Consider the following 15175-nt stretch of genomic DNA (forward strand, 5'->3'; position numbering starts at 1 on the left):
AAGCCATGACATTTTCTGGAATTTTCCAAGCTGTTTGATCAGAAATAATGTACGGTGTAGACATTGTTAGTGATATAAATTACTATTGTAGCTGGAAACAGGAGATTATTTTATGGAATATCTCCATAGGCATACAGAAGCCCATTATCAGCAACCATCACTCCTGTGTTCCAAGGGCACCTTGTGTTAGCTAATCCAAGCTTATAATTTAAAAAAAGGCTAAATGATCATTAGAAAATCATTTTGCAATTATGTTAGCACAGCTGGAAAATGTTGTTCTGATTAAAGAAGCAATAAAACTTGCCCTCTTTAGACAAATTGAGTGTCTGGAGCATCAGCATTTGTCAGTTCGATTACAGGCTCAAAATGGCCAGAAACAAAGACCTTTCTTCTGAAACTCAGTCCATTCTTGTTCTGAGAAATGAAGGCTATTCCATGTGAGAAATATTCAAGAAAATGAAGATCTCGTACAATGCTGTGTACTACTCCCTTCACAGAAGAGCGCAAACTGTTTCTAACCGGAATAGAATGAGGAGTGGCAGGCCCCGGTGCACAACAGAGTCCTCAACTGGCAGCTTCATTAAAGTACCCGTAAAACACCAGTCTCAACATCAACAGTGAAGAGGCGACTCTGGGATGCTGGCCATCTCGGCAAAGTAGCAAAAAACAGACACTGGACAGAGGAAAATTGGGGAAAAAATGTGTTATGGATAGAAAAATCTAAGTTTGAGGTGTTCGGATCACAAAGAACAACATTTGTGAGATGCAGAAAAAATGTAAAGATGCTGGAGGAGTGTTGACACCATCTGTCAAGCATGGTGGAGACAATGTGATGTTCTGGGGGTGCTTTGGTGCTGGTAAAGTGGGAGATTTGTGCAGGGTAAAAGCGATATTGAAGAAGGAAGGAAAATCACTCCATTTTGCAATGCCATGCCATATCCTGTGGATGGCACTTAATTGAAGCCAATTTCCTCCTACAACAGGACAATGACCCAAAGCACAGCACCAAACTATGCAATAATTATTTAGGGAAGAAGCAGTCAGCTGATATTCTGTCTATAATGTAGTGGCCAGCACAGTCAGCTTGACCGTATGGTACGTAAGAAGTACACATCAAGCCAATCCAACTTCTGGGAGGTGCTTCAGGAAGCATGGGGTGAAATCTCTTCAGATTACCTCGACAAATTGACAACTAGAATGCCAAAGGTCCGCAAGGCTGTAATTGCTGCAAGTGGAGGATTCTTTGACAAGAGCAAAAGGACAAATATTTTTTCAATAAAAAAAAAAAAAATCATTATTTACAACCTGGTCAACGTTTCCTATTCATTTTGCAACTCATTTCATGTATGCTTTCATGGAAAACAAGGACATTTCTTAGAGACCCAAACCTTTGAAAGGTTGTGTATAGACACTGTGTTTGAGACCCCTTCCCTTTTTCCAAATTTTGTTACATTACAACCTTATTCAAAAATGTATTAAATACTCCCCCCTCAATCTACAAACAATACCCCATAATGACAAAGTGAAAACAGGTTTGTAGAAATCTTTGCAAATTTAACACACACAAAAAAAACGTATTTACATAAGCATTCAGACCCTTCGCTATGAGACTCGAATTTTAGATCAGGGGAATCCTGTTTCCATTGATCATCCTTGAGATGTTTCTACAACTTGAATGGAGTCTACCTGTTGTAAATTCAATTGATTGGACATGATTTGGAAAAAAACACACACACCGGTCTATATAACCTCCCAAAGTTGACAATGCATGTCAGAGCAAAAACCAAGCCATGAGGTTGAAGGTATCGTCTGTAGAGCTCTGAGATATATGGATCTGATTTATTTAGAATTCAAGGCACACTTAACCAGCATGGCTATCACAGCATTCTGTAGCCATACGCCATTCCATCTGGTTTGAGCTTAGTGGGACTATGATTTGTTTTTCAAAAGGACAATGACCCAACACACCTCCAGGCTGTGGAAGGGCTATTTTACCAAGAAGGAGAGTGATGGAGTGCTGCATCAGATGACCTGGCCTCCACAATCCCCCGACCTCCACCAAATTGAGGGGGTTTGGGGTGAGTCAGACGGCAGAGTGAAGGAAAAGCAACCAATAAGTGCTCAGCATACGTGGGAACTCCTTCAAGACTGTTGGAAAAACATTCCAGGTAAAGCTGGTTGAGAGAATGACAAGAGTGTGCAAAGCTGTCATCAAGGCAAAGGGTGGCTATTTGAAGAATCTCAAATATATTTTGATTTGTTTCACGTCTCCAGGGTATGCGTCCCACCTGGCCAACAACCAGTGAGATTGCAGAGCGCCAAATTCAAATACAGAAATAGTCATTATAAAAATTCAGAAAACAAAACATATTTTACATAGTTTTAAAGATTAACTTCTTGTGAATCCAACCAGTGTCAGATTTTTTAAATGCTTTACAGCGAAAGCATACCTTACAATTATTTGAGACCATAGCCCAGCAGACAAATCATTACAAACAGTAGCCAGCCAAGTCGAAGAGTTACACAAGTCAAAAATAGATAAAATTGATCCCTTACCTTTGATGATCTTCATATGGTTGCACTCAGAAAACATCCATTTACTCAATAAATGTTCCTTTTGTTCGATAAAGTCTCTTTATATCCAAAAACCTCCGTTTTGTTTGCGCGTTTTCTTCAGTTATCTACAGGCTTAAACACAGTCAAAACAGGCAGACAAAACATCCAAATTGTATCCTCAAAGTTCATAGAAACATGTCAAACAATGTTTATATTCAATTCTCAGGTTGTTTTTAGCCTAAATGATCTATAATATTTCAACCGGACAATAACGTCGTCAATATAAAAAGTTAAACAAGAAAGGCACTCTCAAGATCGTGCATGAAAAAGCTCTGTGACACGTCAGGGTCCACTCATTCAGACTGGGCGGCAGGGTAGCCTTGTGGTTAGAGCATTGGACTAGTAACCAAAAGGTTGCAAGTTCAAATCCCCGAGCTGACAAGGTACAAAATCTGTCCTTCTGCCCTTGAACAGGCAGTTAACCCACTGTTCCTAGGCCGTCATTGAAAATAAGAATTTGTTCTTAACTGACTTGCCTAGTAAAATAAAAGGTAAAATAATTTTATTTTTTATCAGAATACAAGCCTGAAACTATTTCTAAAGACTGTTCACATCTAGTGGAAGGCATAGGAACTGCAATTTGAGTCCTAAGTCAATGGATACTGTAATGGCATTGAATAGAAAACTACAACCCCCCCCCCCCAAAAAAACTACTTCCTGAATGGATTTCTCTCAGGTTTTCGCCTGCCAAATCAGTTCTATACTCTATACTTCTATACTCACAGACACCATTTTAACAGTTTGGGAAACTTTAGTGTGTTTTCTATCCAAATCCACTAGTTATATGCATATCACATCTTCTGGGCCCAAGTAGCAGGCCATTTAATTTGGGCATGCTTTTCATCCAAAATTCCAAATGCCGCACCCTAGAGAAGTGAACACTTTTTTGGTTACTACATGATTCCATGTGTTATTTCATAGTTTTGATGTCTTCACTATTATTCTACAATGTAGAAAATAGTAAAAATAAAGAAAAACCCTTGAATGAGTATGTGTTCTAAAACTTGTGACCGGTAGTAAAAAAAAATATGGCTATTATTATTGTTGCATTCATATTTTAGTACTGTGTAGATTAATTCTGACTTTGATGAAATGTATACTGGCTATGGTGTCTCAAAATGGACAAATGGTACTATTGCTGTTTTTTTCTAATTTTTCAAGCAAAGATCTTTTAAGGGAGTATGCGAGCACACTAGTTCGGTTTGACTAGCAGTGTACGGCTAGGCGACAGCCAAACTGAAGCATGCTGACGCCTTAAGAGGTAGGGTGGGGCTTCTGGCCCCAGATAATAAGCTGCACAAGTGGGTCTCAGGGAGCAGTGTGTGTGTGTGTGTGTGTGTGTGCATGCATGCATTGAAGATTAGGGTGACAGTAGGAAAGCCAGTTTGCCAATTCTGCAAAAACTCTGTATAATGTTTCTGGCGCAAAGAAGAACATAAAGGAGTGAAAGAGAAAAGAATGGCTGTTTTCCCTGTGGATTAGGGAGTCAAAGGGATTGGAGTGTGAGAACCTGCATCCTCTGTCCGACCGAGCACTGTCCCTGCCAGAGAGACCCCCACACAAACACACAGCAGCTCACTTCCAAAAGCTGTCATTAGCAGTATGATTATCCCTCTGTACTATGGCCCAGTAGTCAGGTCAGGTGACTGGTCTTACTGTGCCTGAATTATTATTATTTTTTTTATTTTTAACCTTTATTTAACTAAGCAAGTCAATTAAGAACAAAATCTTATTTACAATGACGGCCTAGAAACAGTGGGTTAACCGATTTCAACAGTGTCAACTTGGGGATTCGATCCGCCAACCTTTCGGTTACTGGCCCAACGCTCTACCACTATGCTACCTGCCGCCCCAATGCCACTCTGGTGATGGTGACAGCTCACACTTCACATACTAACTGAGCAGTAACATACAGACCGCAATCACATGGTGCTGGGGCTGACACACAGGCACACGCAAACACACACCCACACATGGTTTAAGACCACGGGGTCTGTTACAGCCGAGACCACCCGCTCTGACAGAGAGCTTACTGGATTTAGATACTAATGAGCCACATTACTGCTACATTTTATTTTTGTTTAGAAAATGTCTACTGCCGCTACTGGAGGACTGAGGAGTGTACCTGTCTGTAAAACCCAAGAAGACAAACGGGTTCAATTAGTAGTGTCTAAAAAGTTTTGTTTTTGTAGCGTTTTGTTTTTGGGTCGGCTGTGTTTGTGGTCTCGTTGCCACAGGGGACAGAGAACTTGCGGACTGCATCTTTAAAGGCCAATACACCTTTTAAAAAGCCAGTCTTACTCAGACATTTTGTGGGAGTTATATAAACCTCTATTCCAGCCTGCAGCCCAAACAGTGTCAAACACCGTCAGCCCTTTCTCCATCACCCATTCTATACCACCTTTCTCTCGCTCTCCATCCATCACATCCCCTCCTCCATTTCATCTGTCCATCTCTCCCCTTTCTCTTCATCATCCATACCCTACAGCTGCATCTCTCGGTCACTCATTTCCCCTATCACCCAAACCGTGCAGCACTATTTCTTTCTCCCTCCCTCCCATTCCATCAACCATTTACATTCTCCAATCATTTTTGCTCTCGTTCCTTAACCTTATTGTCCATGGGCCACCCCTCTCCTTCCGCTCTCACGCGTTCCAGAGAAAGAGTGAGCTGGCCATGAATAGAGCAGGAGGACAAACACTGTTCTCTCCTTAATCTGCACTCCTCCTTTCTGAAAAGAGGGAATAATAGACAGCCCTCTCCCACACTACCTCTTTCCCAGTCATTTATTCATTTGATTTATTCATTCATCCAGTCCAGATCAGACAAGAGCAGTTCCTGGCATTCCAGCACATGACCACTTACCCTCCTCCCTCATCTATTCCTGGCATTCCCATAAATACATTTTCTACCCTTCCTCTCCATCCCTCCACTCCACACTCCTCACTTCAACTCTATCCCTCTTATCACATCTCTTCTACCCACTCTCCCCTCTCCTGGCATTCATCACTCTGCATTTCCTCCCTGGGTACCATGGTAACAGGTGATGAGGGGAAAACGGACCAATCTGACAATGAGGCTTCTGATGGTCCTCATCCTGCTGTAGGTCAGAGGGCACATGTGCGCGCACACAAACACACCCCATTGTGGAGAGGCAATCAAAACATGTTCCTACGGAGGGATAGATGGTCGGAGAGCGAGAAAGATATGGCTATAAAGAAGTGGCCTGTTTTGTCCATTTGAGTGTGTATACACCACAGCCATCACTGTGTACAATGAGTACCATCCCTTCCACAGTCACACCCAGAGACCCACTCAATCACAACTACCACCCACACAGCTCCTGTCACAGCACACCGCCATCTGGGCTAAGGCTGTGATAGTCATGGAATTTTGGATGACGTTATTGGTCAGCGAAATGAACGAGGTCACCGTTATAATATTTTGAATTTTAAAAGATGCACATTTTCTCCTCCGCTCCGCTCCTGACTGCGTGTGCTGCTGCAGGGAGAGGGGGCGTTGCCTAGGCAACCAAAGACTCATTTGCTACAACACCTAGCTTGTTTCAGTTTCATCACGTTGTAAAGAGTCCATGTTACCTTGGAAACTAACTCAACCGTCCAGTCTTCAGTCAGCTGTTAAATACATGTAAAAAAAATAAAAACATTTAACGGTGATTTATGACTGATTTTATTTTCAAGACGGTATTCATCCATAATCGTCGGTAACACGATTATACGGTAATTGTGCCAGCCCTAATCTGGGCTGCATCATACACCATTCTGTTAGATAAGACTCATATCAACTACTCCCCCTATGTTACAATGGCCTTATATTCCAGTCAATCCAACATAGACAGAAGCGGCCACTAAGCACAGATCTATGATTAGCCTACCTTTTAAAGATCCTGACCTTGATCATTGTGAATTTGAACATAAAACTGCGACACCAAAATGAACCCTCTTAGCATTTTCTATAACAGCGTCATTCTCCTCCCTCTCCTCTGACTAGAGCGGCATTGTGAAGATTTGCATTGTGTTCCAAAGTTTGGACACATCTACGCATTGAAGGGTTTTTATTTACTATTTTCTACAAAACAATCATATAGTAACCGATACAGGTGTTAAACAAATCAAAATATATATATTAGATTTGAGATTCTTCAAAGTAGCCACCCTTTGCCTTGACAGCTTTGCAAACAGCTTCACCTGGAATGCTTTTCCAACAGACTTGAAGGAGTTCCCACATATGCTGAGCACTTGGTGGCTGCTTTTCCTTAACTTTGCGGTCCAACTCATCCCAAACCACCTCAAATTGGGTTGAGGTCGGGTGATTGTGGAGGCCAGGTCATCTGATGCAGCACTTCATCACTCTCCTCCTTGATCAAATAGCCCTTAAACAGCCTGGAGGTGTGTTGGGTCATTGTCCTCTTGAAAAACAAGTGATAGTGGAACTAAGCCAGAAGGGATGGCGAATCGCTGCAAAATGCCGTGGTAGCCATGCTGGTTAAGTGTGCCTTGGATTGTAAATATAGTCACAGACAGTTTCACCAGCAAAGCACCATCACAACTCCTACTCCTCTATGTATGGGATCAATATCATGCCAAATGTATTCAAATGTAAATCACCAATCGACAAATGTAAATCGCTATCCACAAATGCAATTCACTATCCACAAACAAACAGCTTTTGATTTGTATCTGGAAATCGATGGCCTTAAGTAAAATGACTGCCATAAAGTTTTGTACATGGGAGAGATATGCACAAACATGAAAAGTATGGCAAACCTTCAACTCCATATTTGGAAGCGCTTAGGTCACCTGACTTTTGGCAGGGATTTGACGACAAGAAAACATAGAAAAAAGTTATCACGGTAGAAAGTGATATGTAGTCGTAGAAAAAGATTTGTACCCATAGAAAGCGATTTCTATATATTGCTGACAGACTCTCATTCGGGCCATGTTGATGCCTGCCTTTCAAGGTTGCATAAATTATAGTATGGTAACCATATTATATTAACCATATGTGTAACCATAGTATGTCGAAACCCTATATTACTCTATATTTGCGACACTATTGTGGTGTACCCCCTTTTCCTCAACCAAATAGTTGAATTAGCTGGCCAGTGTGATAGCGCCACTAAATGTGAAGGATATACATTCCCATACATTGTAAGGGATTATAATCCATCCGCTGTCTCATGTTGCACAGACAACGAGCATTAAGGAGACATATGTATTCCTGAGGCCTCTAACCGTTTCCCCAGGAGAGGCATGAAAAAGGTAGAGGGGAGGTGTAGGATATGGGATCAGACTCCCTCCCCCCAATCTGGACTTGAACCAGGGACCCTCTGCACATAGACAAGTCACCCTTGAAGCATTGTTACGCAAAACAACAGTTTCAGCATTAACAGTGAAGAGGCGACTCTGCCTAGAACGCCAGCATCCCAAAGAAAAAGCCACATCTCAGACTGGCCAACGAAAATAAAAGATTAACATTGGCAAAAGAACAGACACTAAACAGAGAAACTCTGCCTAGAAGACCAGCATCCCGGAGTCACATCTTCACTGTTGACTTTGAGACTGGTGTTTTGCGGGTACTATTTAAATGAAGCTGCCAGTTGAGGACTTGTGAGGCATCTGGTTCTTAAACTAGACACTAATGTACTTGTCCTCTTGCTCAGTTGTGCACCGGGGCCTCCCACTCTTTCTATTTTGGTTAGAGCCAGTTTGCACTGTTCACGTACTTTTATTTTTATTTTTTTTATTTCACCTTTATTTAACCAGGTAGGCCAGTTGAGAACAAGTTCTCATTTGCAACTGCGACCTGGCCAAGATAAAGCATAGCAGTGTGAGCAGACAACACAGAGTTACACATGGAATAAACAATTAACAAGTCAATAACACAGTAGAAAACAAAGGGGGGAGTCTATATACAATGTGTGCAAAAGGCATGAGGAGGTAGGCGAATAATTACAATTTTGCAGATTAACACTGGAGTGATAAATGATCAGATGGTCATGTACAGGTAGAGATATTGGTGTGCAAAAGAGCAAGTAAATAAATAAAAACAGTATGGGGATGAGGTAGGTGAAAATGGGTGGGCTATTTACCAATAGACTATGTACAGCAGCAGCGATCGGTTAGCTGCTCAGATAGCTGATGTTTGAAGTTGGTGAGGGAGATAAAAGTCTCCAACTTCAGCTATTTTTGCAATTCGTTCCAGTCACAGGCAGCAGAGTACTGGAACGAAAGGCGGCCAAATGAGGTGTTGGCTTTAGGGATGATCAGTGAGATACACCTGCTGGAGCGCGTGCTACGGATGGGTGTTGCCATCGTGACCAGTGAACTGAGAGAAGGCGGAGCTTTACCTAGCATGGACTTGTAGATGACCTGGAGCCAGTGGGTCTGGCGACGAATATGTAATGAGGGCCAGCCGACTAGAGCATACAGGTCGCAGTGGTGGGTGGTATAAGGTGCTTTAGTGACAAAACGGATGGCACTGTGATAGACTGCATCCAGTTTGCTGAGTAGAGTGTTGGAAGCCATTTTGTAGATGACATCGCCGAAGTCGAGGATCGGAAGGATAGTCAGTTTTACTAGGGTAAGCTTGGCGGCGTGAGTGAAGGAGGCTTTGTTACGGAATAGAAAGCCGACTCTTGATTTGATTTTCGATTGGAGATGTTTGATATGAGTCTGGAAGGAGAGTTTGCAGTCTAGCCAGACACCTAGGTACTTATAGATGTCCACATATTCAAGGTCGGAACCATCCAGGGTGGTGATGCTAGTCGGGCATGCGGGTGCAGGCAGCGATCGGTTGAAAAGCATGCATTTGGTTTTACTAGCGTTTAAGAGCAGTTGGAGGCCACGGAAGGAGTGTTGTATGGCATTGAAGCTTGTTTGGAGGTTGGATAGCACAGTGTCCAATGACGGGCCGAAAGTATATAGAATGGTGTCGTCTGCGTAGAGGTGGATCAGGGAATCGCCCGCAGCAAGAGCAACATCATTGATATATACAGAGAAAAGAGTCGGCCCGAGAATTGAACCCTGTGGCACCCCCATAGAGACTGCCAGAGGACCGGACAGCATGCCCTCCGATTTGACACACTGAACTCTGTCTGCAAAGTAATTGGTGAACCAGGCAAGGCAGTCATCCGAAAAACCGAGGCTACTGAGTCTGCCGATAAGAATATGGTGATTGACAGAGTCGAAAGCCTTGGCAAGGTCAATGAAGACGGCTGCACAGTACTGTCTTTTATCGATGGCGGTTATGATATCGTTTAGTACCTTGAGTGTTGCTGAGGTGCACCCGTGACCGGCTCGGAAACCAGATTGCTATGTACTATTCCCTTCACAGATCTTCAGTTTCTTGGCCTCTGTACGCCTATGTAGATATTCCATTTAAAAAATCTGCTGCTTCCAGCTACAAGAGTCACTTACAACATTAACAATGTCTACACTGTATTTTGGATCAATTTTAAGTTATTTTAAATTGAAAAAAAAAAGTACTTTTCTTTTAAAAAACAAGGACATTTCTAAGTGACCACAGACTTTTGAATTGTAGTAAGTGTGCATGCACGCGTGTGTACACACACAGTATATCATATATATGGTATATACAGTGCATTCGGAAAGTGTTCAGACCCCTTGACTTTTTCCACATCGTAATAACATTGCCACCCTCAATCTACACACAATACCCCATAAAGACAAAGCGAAAGCAGGTTTTTAGAAATGTTTGCAAGTGGTTTTTGCCTTTTCATTATGGGGTATTGTGTGTAGATTGGTGGTGGTGGTGGGGGGCAATGTAATAATAAGGTTGTAACATAACAAAATGTGGAAAAAGTCAACAGTACTGAATACTTTCCAAATGCACTGTAGGTTGTCCATACATAGATGCATGCTTTTTAACAGGGGGCTGCTCAACTCTACTCTGCACTTAGCAGCACTTGGCACTCTGCTGACAGAGGATAAGTCACCATCACCATATAGGATATAGCTACCAGCTAGCATTAAGTTACTACACAGTATAGATGGATGGATGCATAGATAGACTACTCCCCTCACTACGCTAGGCTAACTGGCGTTATCCCACCAAACTGTCTGTCTATGGTGAAGGCTGTGGGTGGAAATGCCTTGCTAATCTGATTGTTGAAATGCAGAGAAACAACGCTCTATAGAACCAGCAAAATAATTACGGCTTTTAAGACTAAATACTAAAGGCTTCCCTTCTTTTCGCCGACAGACTGAATGGCGTAATCACCCAATTCATCGGCAGCCGTGCCAACCAACAGGGCCCAGTAACATTGTGTCTGTGTGTTTTGGAGGACGTGATGGCCCAGTGGTGGTCCCAGGTTTTAGTGTAGTTGATTAAATCAGCATAGTAGAGTCTGGGGCTGAGAGACAGCCAGGATCCCATGCTGGGAGAGAGACAAACACAGAAAAGACCTCCACCATGGGGCCCTGGTAGAGACAGACCTCCCACACACTGCTCTCTCCCAGAGTCAGACATTTTCTCTTTCAATCCCACTCACCCGCTCCCTTACATTAAAAACACACACATACTCTCCCGGTCTTCCATCCTACCTCCTGCCCTCTCCCTCAGGTAGTGAATTCCTTAGCTCAGGTCTCACCTACCTCTCTTGTGTACAGGGTTATTATTAGAGGGGAAAGGGGGTGCCTCTACATAATGGATTGGATTTATTATTCATAATAAAAATTGTCAGACCAGACCAGCTCCAGAGTGATGTCATGTATGTGAAGGGGGAGTTTCGTGGGTGCTTACATTGGGTGCTCTGTTGTGACTCAAGAGCTCATTTGCCCATTCACACACTTTCCCTCTTTCACTACAGCCCTTTCCCTTTCTCTCCCATCTCCCCCCCAGGCTTAATTGACTGCAGTATCGGGTGAGGGAGAATCATTCTGCGCTGAGAATCAATCGTTCCATTGTGGGGCGGTGGGGCAGATTAGTGGCTAGTTAGCACTGGTGAATAATGTCAGCTGGCACCATTGAACCTGTTGTCAATCACACAGGAAACAGCACAGTACCAAGGCCTCATAGAAACATACAAAAGTAGCCCTGTACCAGCCAGGGCTACAGCTCTACTTGATATAACATGCTTTCTGTTGCAGTAATTGGATGTGGTTCACTAAAGGCATGGCTTACACTGGGTTTTGTGAGACAGATGTAAGCCAGCCACACACAGACACGCATGCGCACACAGGAAAATACAGTAGGTTGGTTTACAGCTGAAATGATGTTCTGTCCAGATGGCTGAGGCATGGTAATAGTGAAGCATGGTGCGGTTAACACCAGGGCTCAGTCCCCTCGGGGAAACCATGTGCTGCTGACTGGGCTCTGTGTGTGTGTGTGTGTCTGTGTGTGCGTGTGAGAGAGAGACAAGGCTATGTGTCGGCTAGGAGTCACTATGGATTATCTTGCCTGCTAATGACTGTTGTTGTTCATGTAAAACATGATGAAGCAGCTTCCTGCGGCAAGAGGCATTACTTAGACTAACACAGAAGCATAGATAAAGTATGTGGCATCATTCTCCACACACACACACACACACACACAATGAATCAGAGCGGGTATAGCCAGTGTCCAGTGAGGGATATTATTCAATTTCCTTTGCGGATTCTCACAACCAGGACCCCTCCACTGATGCTGCCAGAGTGACTGGGAGTGAGAACTAGCACAGTCTCACATTGCAGCTCCTCCTGTTGCAACAACTGCATTTTGTAAAGCTGCCTTCCGGGGCTGAAGGGTAGGGCTTAGGTTACTTCTTTACTAGGTTAAATAAAGTTCAACAACAGATGTTTATTTAAATCCTCACATTAATATATGTTGATAAAATTCAACAAAAATGCTCAATGATTGAATAAGCAGAAAAAAAGCACAGCATGTTTTTTTTTTCTTCCCTGTGATGGTTTCGGCTGATTCTGATGTGGGCAAAATAATCTGAAAATGGGGAACAGCTGTTCTGGGAATTTCTGTACCAGATTTTGCTGCAGCAAAATATGAGTAATGGCATCATCATGCTACAACTAGATTTATTGAGAGGCCATAAAAGAATGCCAAAGATTAAGAGCTACAGGTAGATGGTTTTTGGAAGCTATACACGTATACTAAGGTGATGGGTAACAAAACAGATGAGGGCATGATTAAAAGGCTGGAGATACAACTGTACGCCATCACGTTAACATACTGTAATGGCACTCTAAAACGTAATGACTAGCAGATGATGCACACACAAACAGTCATCAAATCAGAAAATACTGCCTGACACATGCACTCCAAGCAACAGCAGACAGAAACAAAACTCTATTACAAATCAAAAATATGTCAGCCTAGAAATATGCTGAGAAATAAGTACAAGTAAGGCCACTAACCTATTGACGTTAACAACCTATCCTTGCTCATTCATTCTGAAGACTGTCACAAAAGAGAAGGACAGAACAGCCAGTAATCCGAGTCGGTTGGTTTCTATGTCAGCCCAAACGCTCAACTTACAACCTCACATCACTCTCTATTCAGAAAGCAGGATCCCTTTGGAGCAACAGCAAAGTACATACACAAACTCAAAGACCGTCAGGTACACACGCGCACACGCACACAGCTGTAGTCAGTACCTCCATGGCGAGCGCGGCCGTCTGCTGGTCGTAGTGGTTGAGGAGGTTGGGCATGAAGGTGGTGTTGTAAGGCAGGTCCTGGCACATCCGTAGTCCTATTGGCTCACAGGTAAACGTACTGTGGCTCTCTGCTGTCTCCGCATGGATAGACAGACAGGGTGAGCAGAGGGACCAGAGGAAGAGGAGGAAGAGTGACCTAGACATGACCCTGTCTCTGTGTGAGTCCCACCTCACACTCATCCTCAATTCACAAAGCAGGGTAGGGGGAGAGAGGGATGAAGAGAGGAGATGAGGGATTAGAGAACAGCAGGGCTATTCTTCTACACAATCACACCCTGGAGATCTGTGGAGCTCGCAGGGGAGTCCTGCTGCTTCCATCCCCCAGAGAATGCACCCTGCCTGGCAACGGGATCCACAGCCAGCCTCTCTTCTCCAGGCCCTCTCTTGCTGGGTCTGTACCCGCTGGAGGGCTGCGATCATCAGCCTAGATGTTCCACCGTCCCCCCCCACCTCCAGCACAGCTATGGTCCTCTGTTCTTCTCTCCAACGAAAGAAAATGAGAAACTGCCTATTGAAAGTCTTCAGTGTTTCTTCAAAGAACGTCCAACGGCCGAGTAACACGTCAAGCAAGACCTACAAGTTCAAATACAAAAGAATGGTAAGACAAGTGGCAAGAAAGTCCTCTAAATGTGTATAAGTGACAAGAGCCAGGGAGTTGAAAAACAGCATCCCCATCTCTCATTTACACAAGTCCCCATAGATCTTCAACATATCTGATTCAATAGACATAATGCTGTAGTTATTACATTATTATTAGTCACTTATATGTATTACATTTTCAATTGAAACATCTAAGCTACTTCTAGGTTATTGATAAGGGCGAAAACAGTTAAACATAGGCTTACAGCAACAGTGTACAAAACATTAGGAACACCTCTTTCCATGAGACAGACCAGGTGAATCCAGGTGACAGCTATGATCCCTTATTGATGTCACATGTTAAATCCACTTCAAATCAGTGTAGATGAAGGGCAGGAGACAGGCAAAAATATATTTTTAAGCCGTGAGACATGTGTAGGTGTGCCAATTCAGAGGGTGAATGGGCAAGAAAAGATTCGTCACCAAAGCCCCATATACTACCCACCACTGCGACCTGTATTCACTTGTTGGCTGGTCCTCGCTACATATTCGTCGCAAAACCCACTGGCTGTAGGCCATCGAAAGTCCTTGCTAGGTAAAGCCCCGCCATATCTCAGCTCACTGGTCACCATAGCAACACCCACCAGTAGCATGTGCTCCAGCAGGTATAGTTCACTGGTCATCCCCAAAGCCAACACCTCCTTTGGCCGCCTATCCTTCCAGTTCTCTGGTGCCAATAAACTGTAAAGGGTTGCAAAAATCACTGAAGTTGGAGACTTGTATCTCCCTCACAAATTTTAAGCGTCAGCTGTCAGAGCAGCTCACCGATCGCTGCAGCTGTACACAGCCCATCTGGAAATAGCCCATCCAACCACCTACCTACCTCATCCCCATTTTTGTTTTTCTGCTCTTTTGCACACCAGTATTTCTACCTGCACATCCTCATCTGCACATATATCACTCCAGTGTAAATTGCTAAATTGTAATTACTCCACCAATATTGGCCTATTTATTGCCTTCCCTCCTTACTTCATTTGCACACACTGTATACAGATTTTCTAGTGTGTTATTGACTGTATGATTGTTTATCCAATGTGTAACTCTGTTGTTTGTGTCGCACTGCTTTGCTTCATCTTGGCCAGGTCACAGCTGTAAATGAGAACTTGTTCTCAACTGGCCTACTTGGTTAAATAAAAGGTGAGAAAAAAAATGAAGTGCCTTTGACAGGGGTATGGCACACCGGTGTGTGTCAAGAACTGCAACTCAATAATAGGAAGGTGTTAATGTTT

At 43.3% G+C, this 15175-nt stretch overlaps 1 protein-coding gene across 2 annotated transcripts in view; it reads right to left on the reverse strand.

The window, feature by feature from the left end:
• The window catches only part of LOC112256525 (frizzled-3-like), a 36025-nt gene that overhangs the window by 19792 nt on the left and 1058 nt on the right, over positions 1–15175 (reverse strand). Inside the window, exon 2 of one of the 2 annotated variants that reach the window (XM_042325482.1) lies at positions 13248–13880. The exons of the other annotated variant lie outside the window; for it this stretch is intronic. Within the exon in view, the coding sequence (XP_042181416.1) occupies positions 13248–13487 (240 nt within the window). The 5' untranslated portion in view covers positions 13488–13880. The remainder of the gene's footprint in view (positions 1–13247; positions 13881–15175) is intronic. 2 annotated transcript variants of the gene reach the window in all.

The sequence above is a fragment of the Oncorhynchus tshawytscha genome, linkage group LG08, assembly GCF_018296145.1.
Source record: "Oncorhynchus tshawytscha isolate Ot180627B linkage group LG08, Otsh_v2.0, whole genome shotgun sequence".
Classification (NCBI taxonomy): domain Eukaryota; kingdom Metazoa; phylum Chordata; class Actinopteri; order Salmoniformes; family Salmonidae; genus Oncorhynchus; species Oncorhynchus tshawytscha.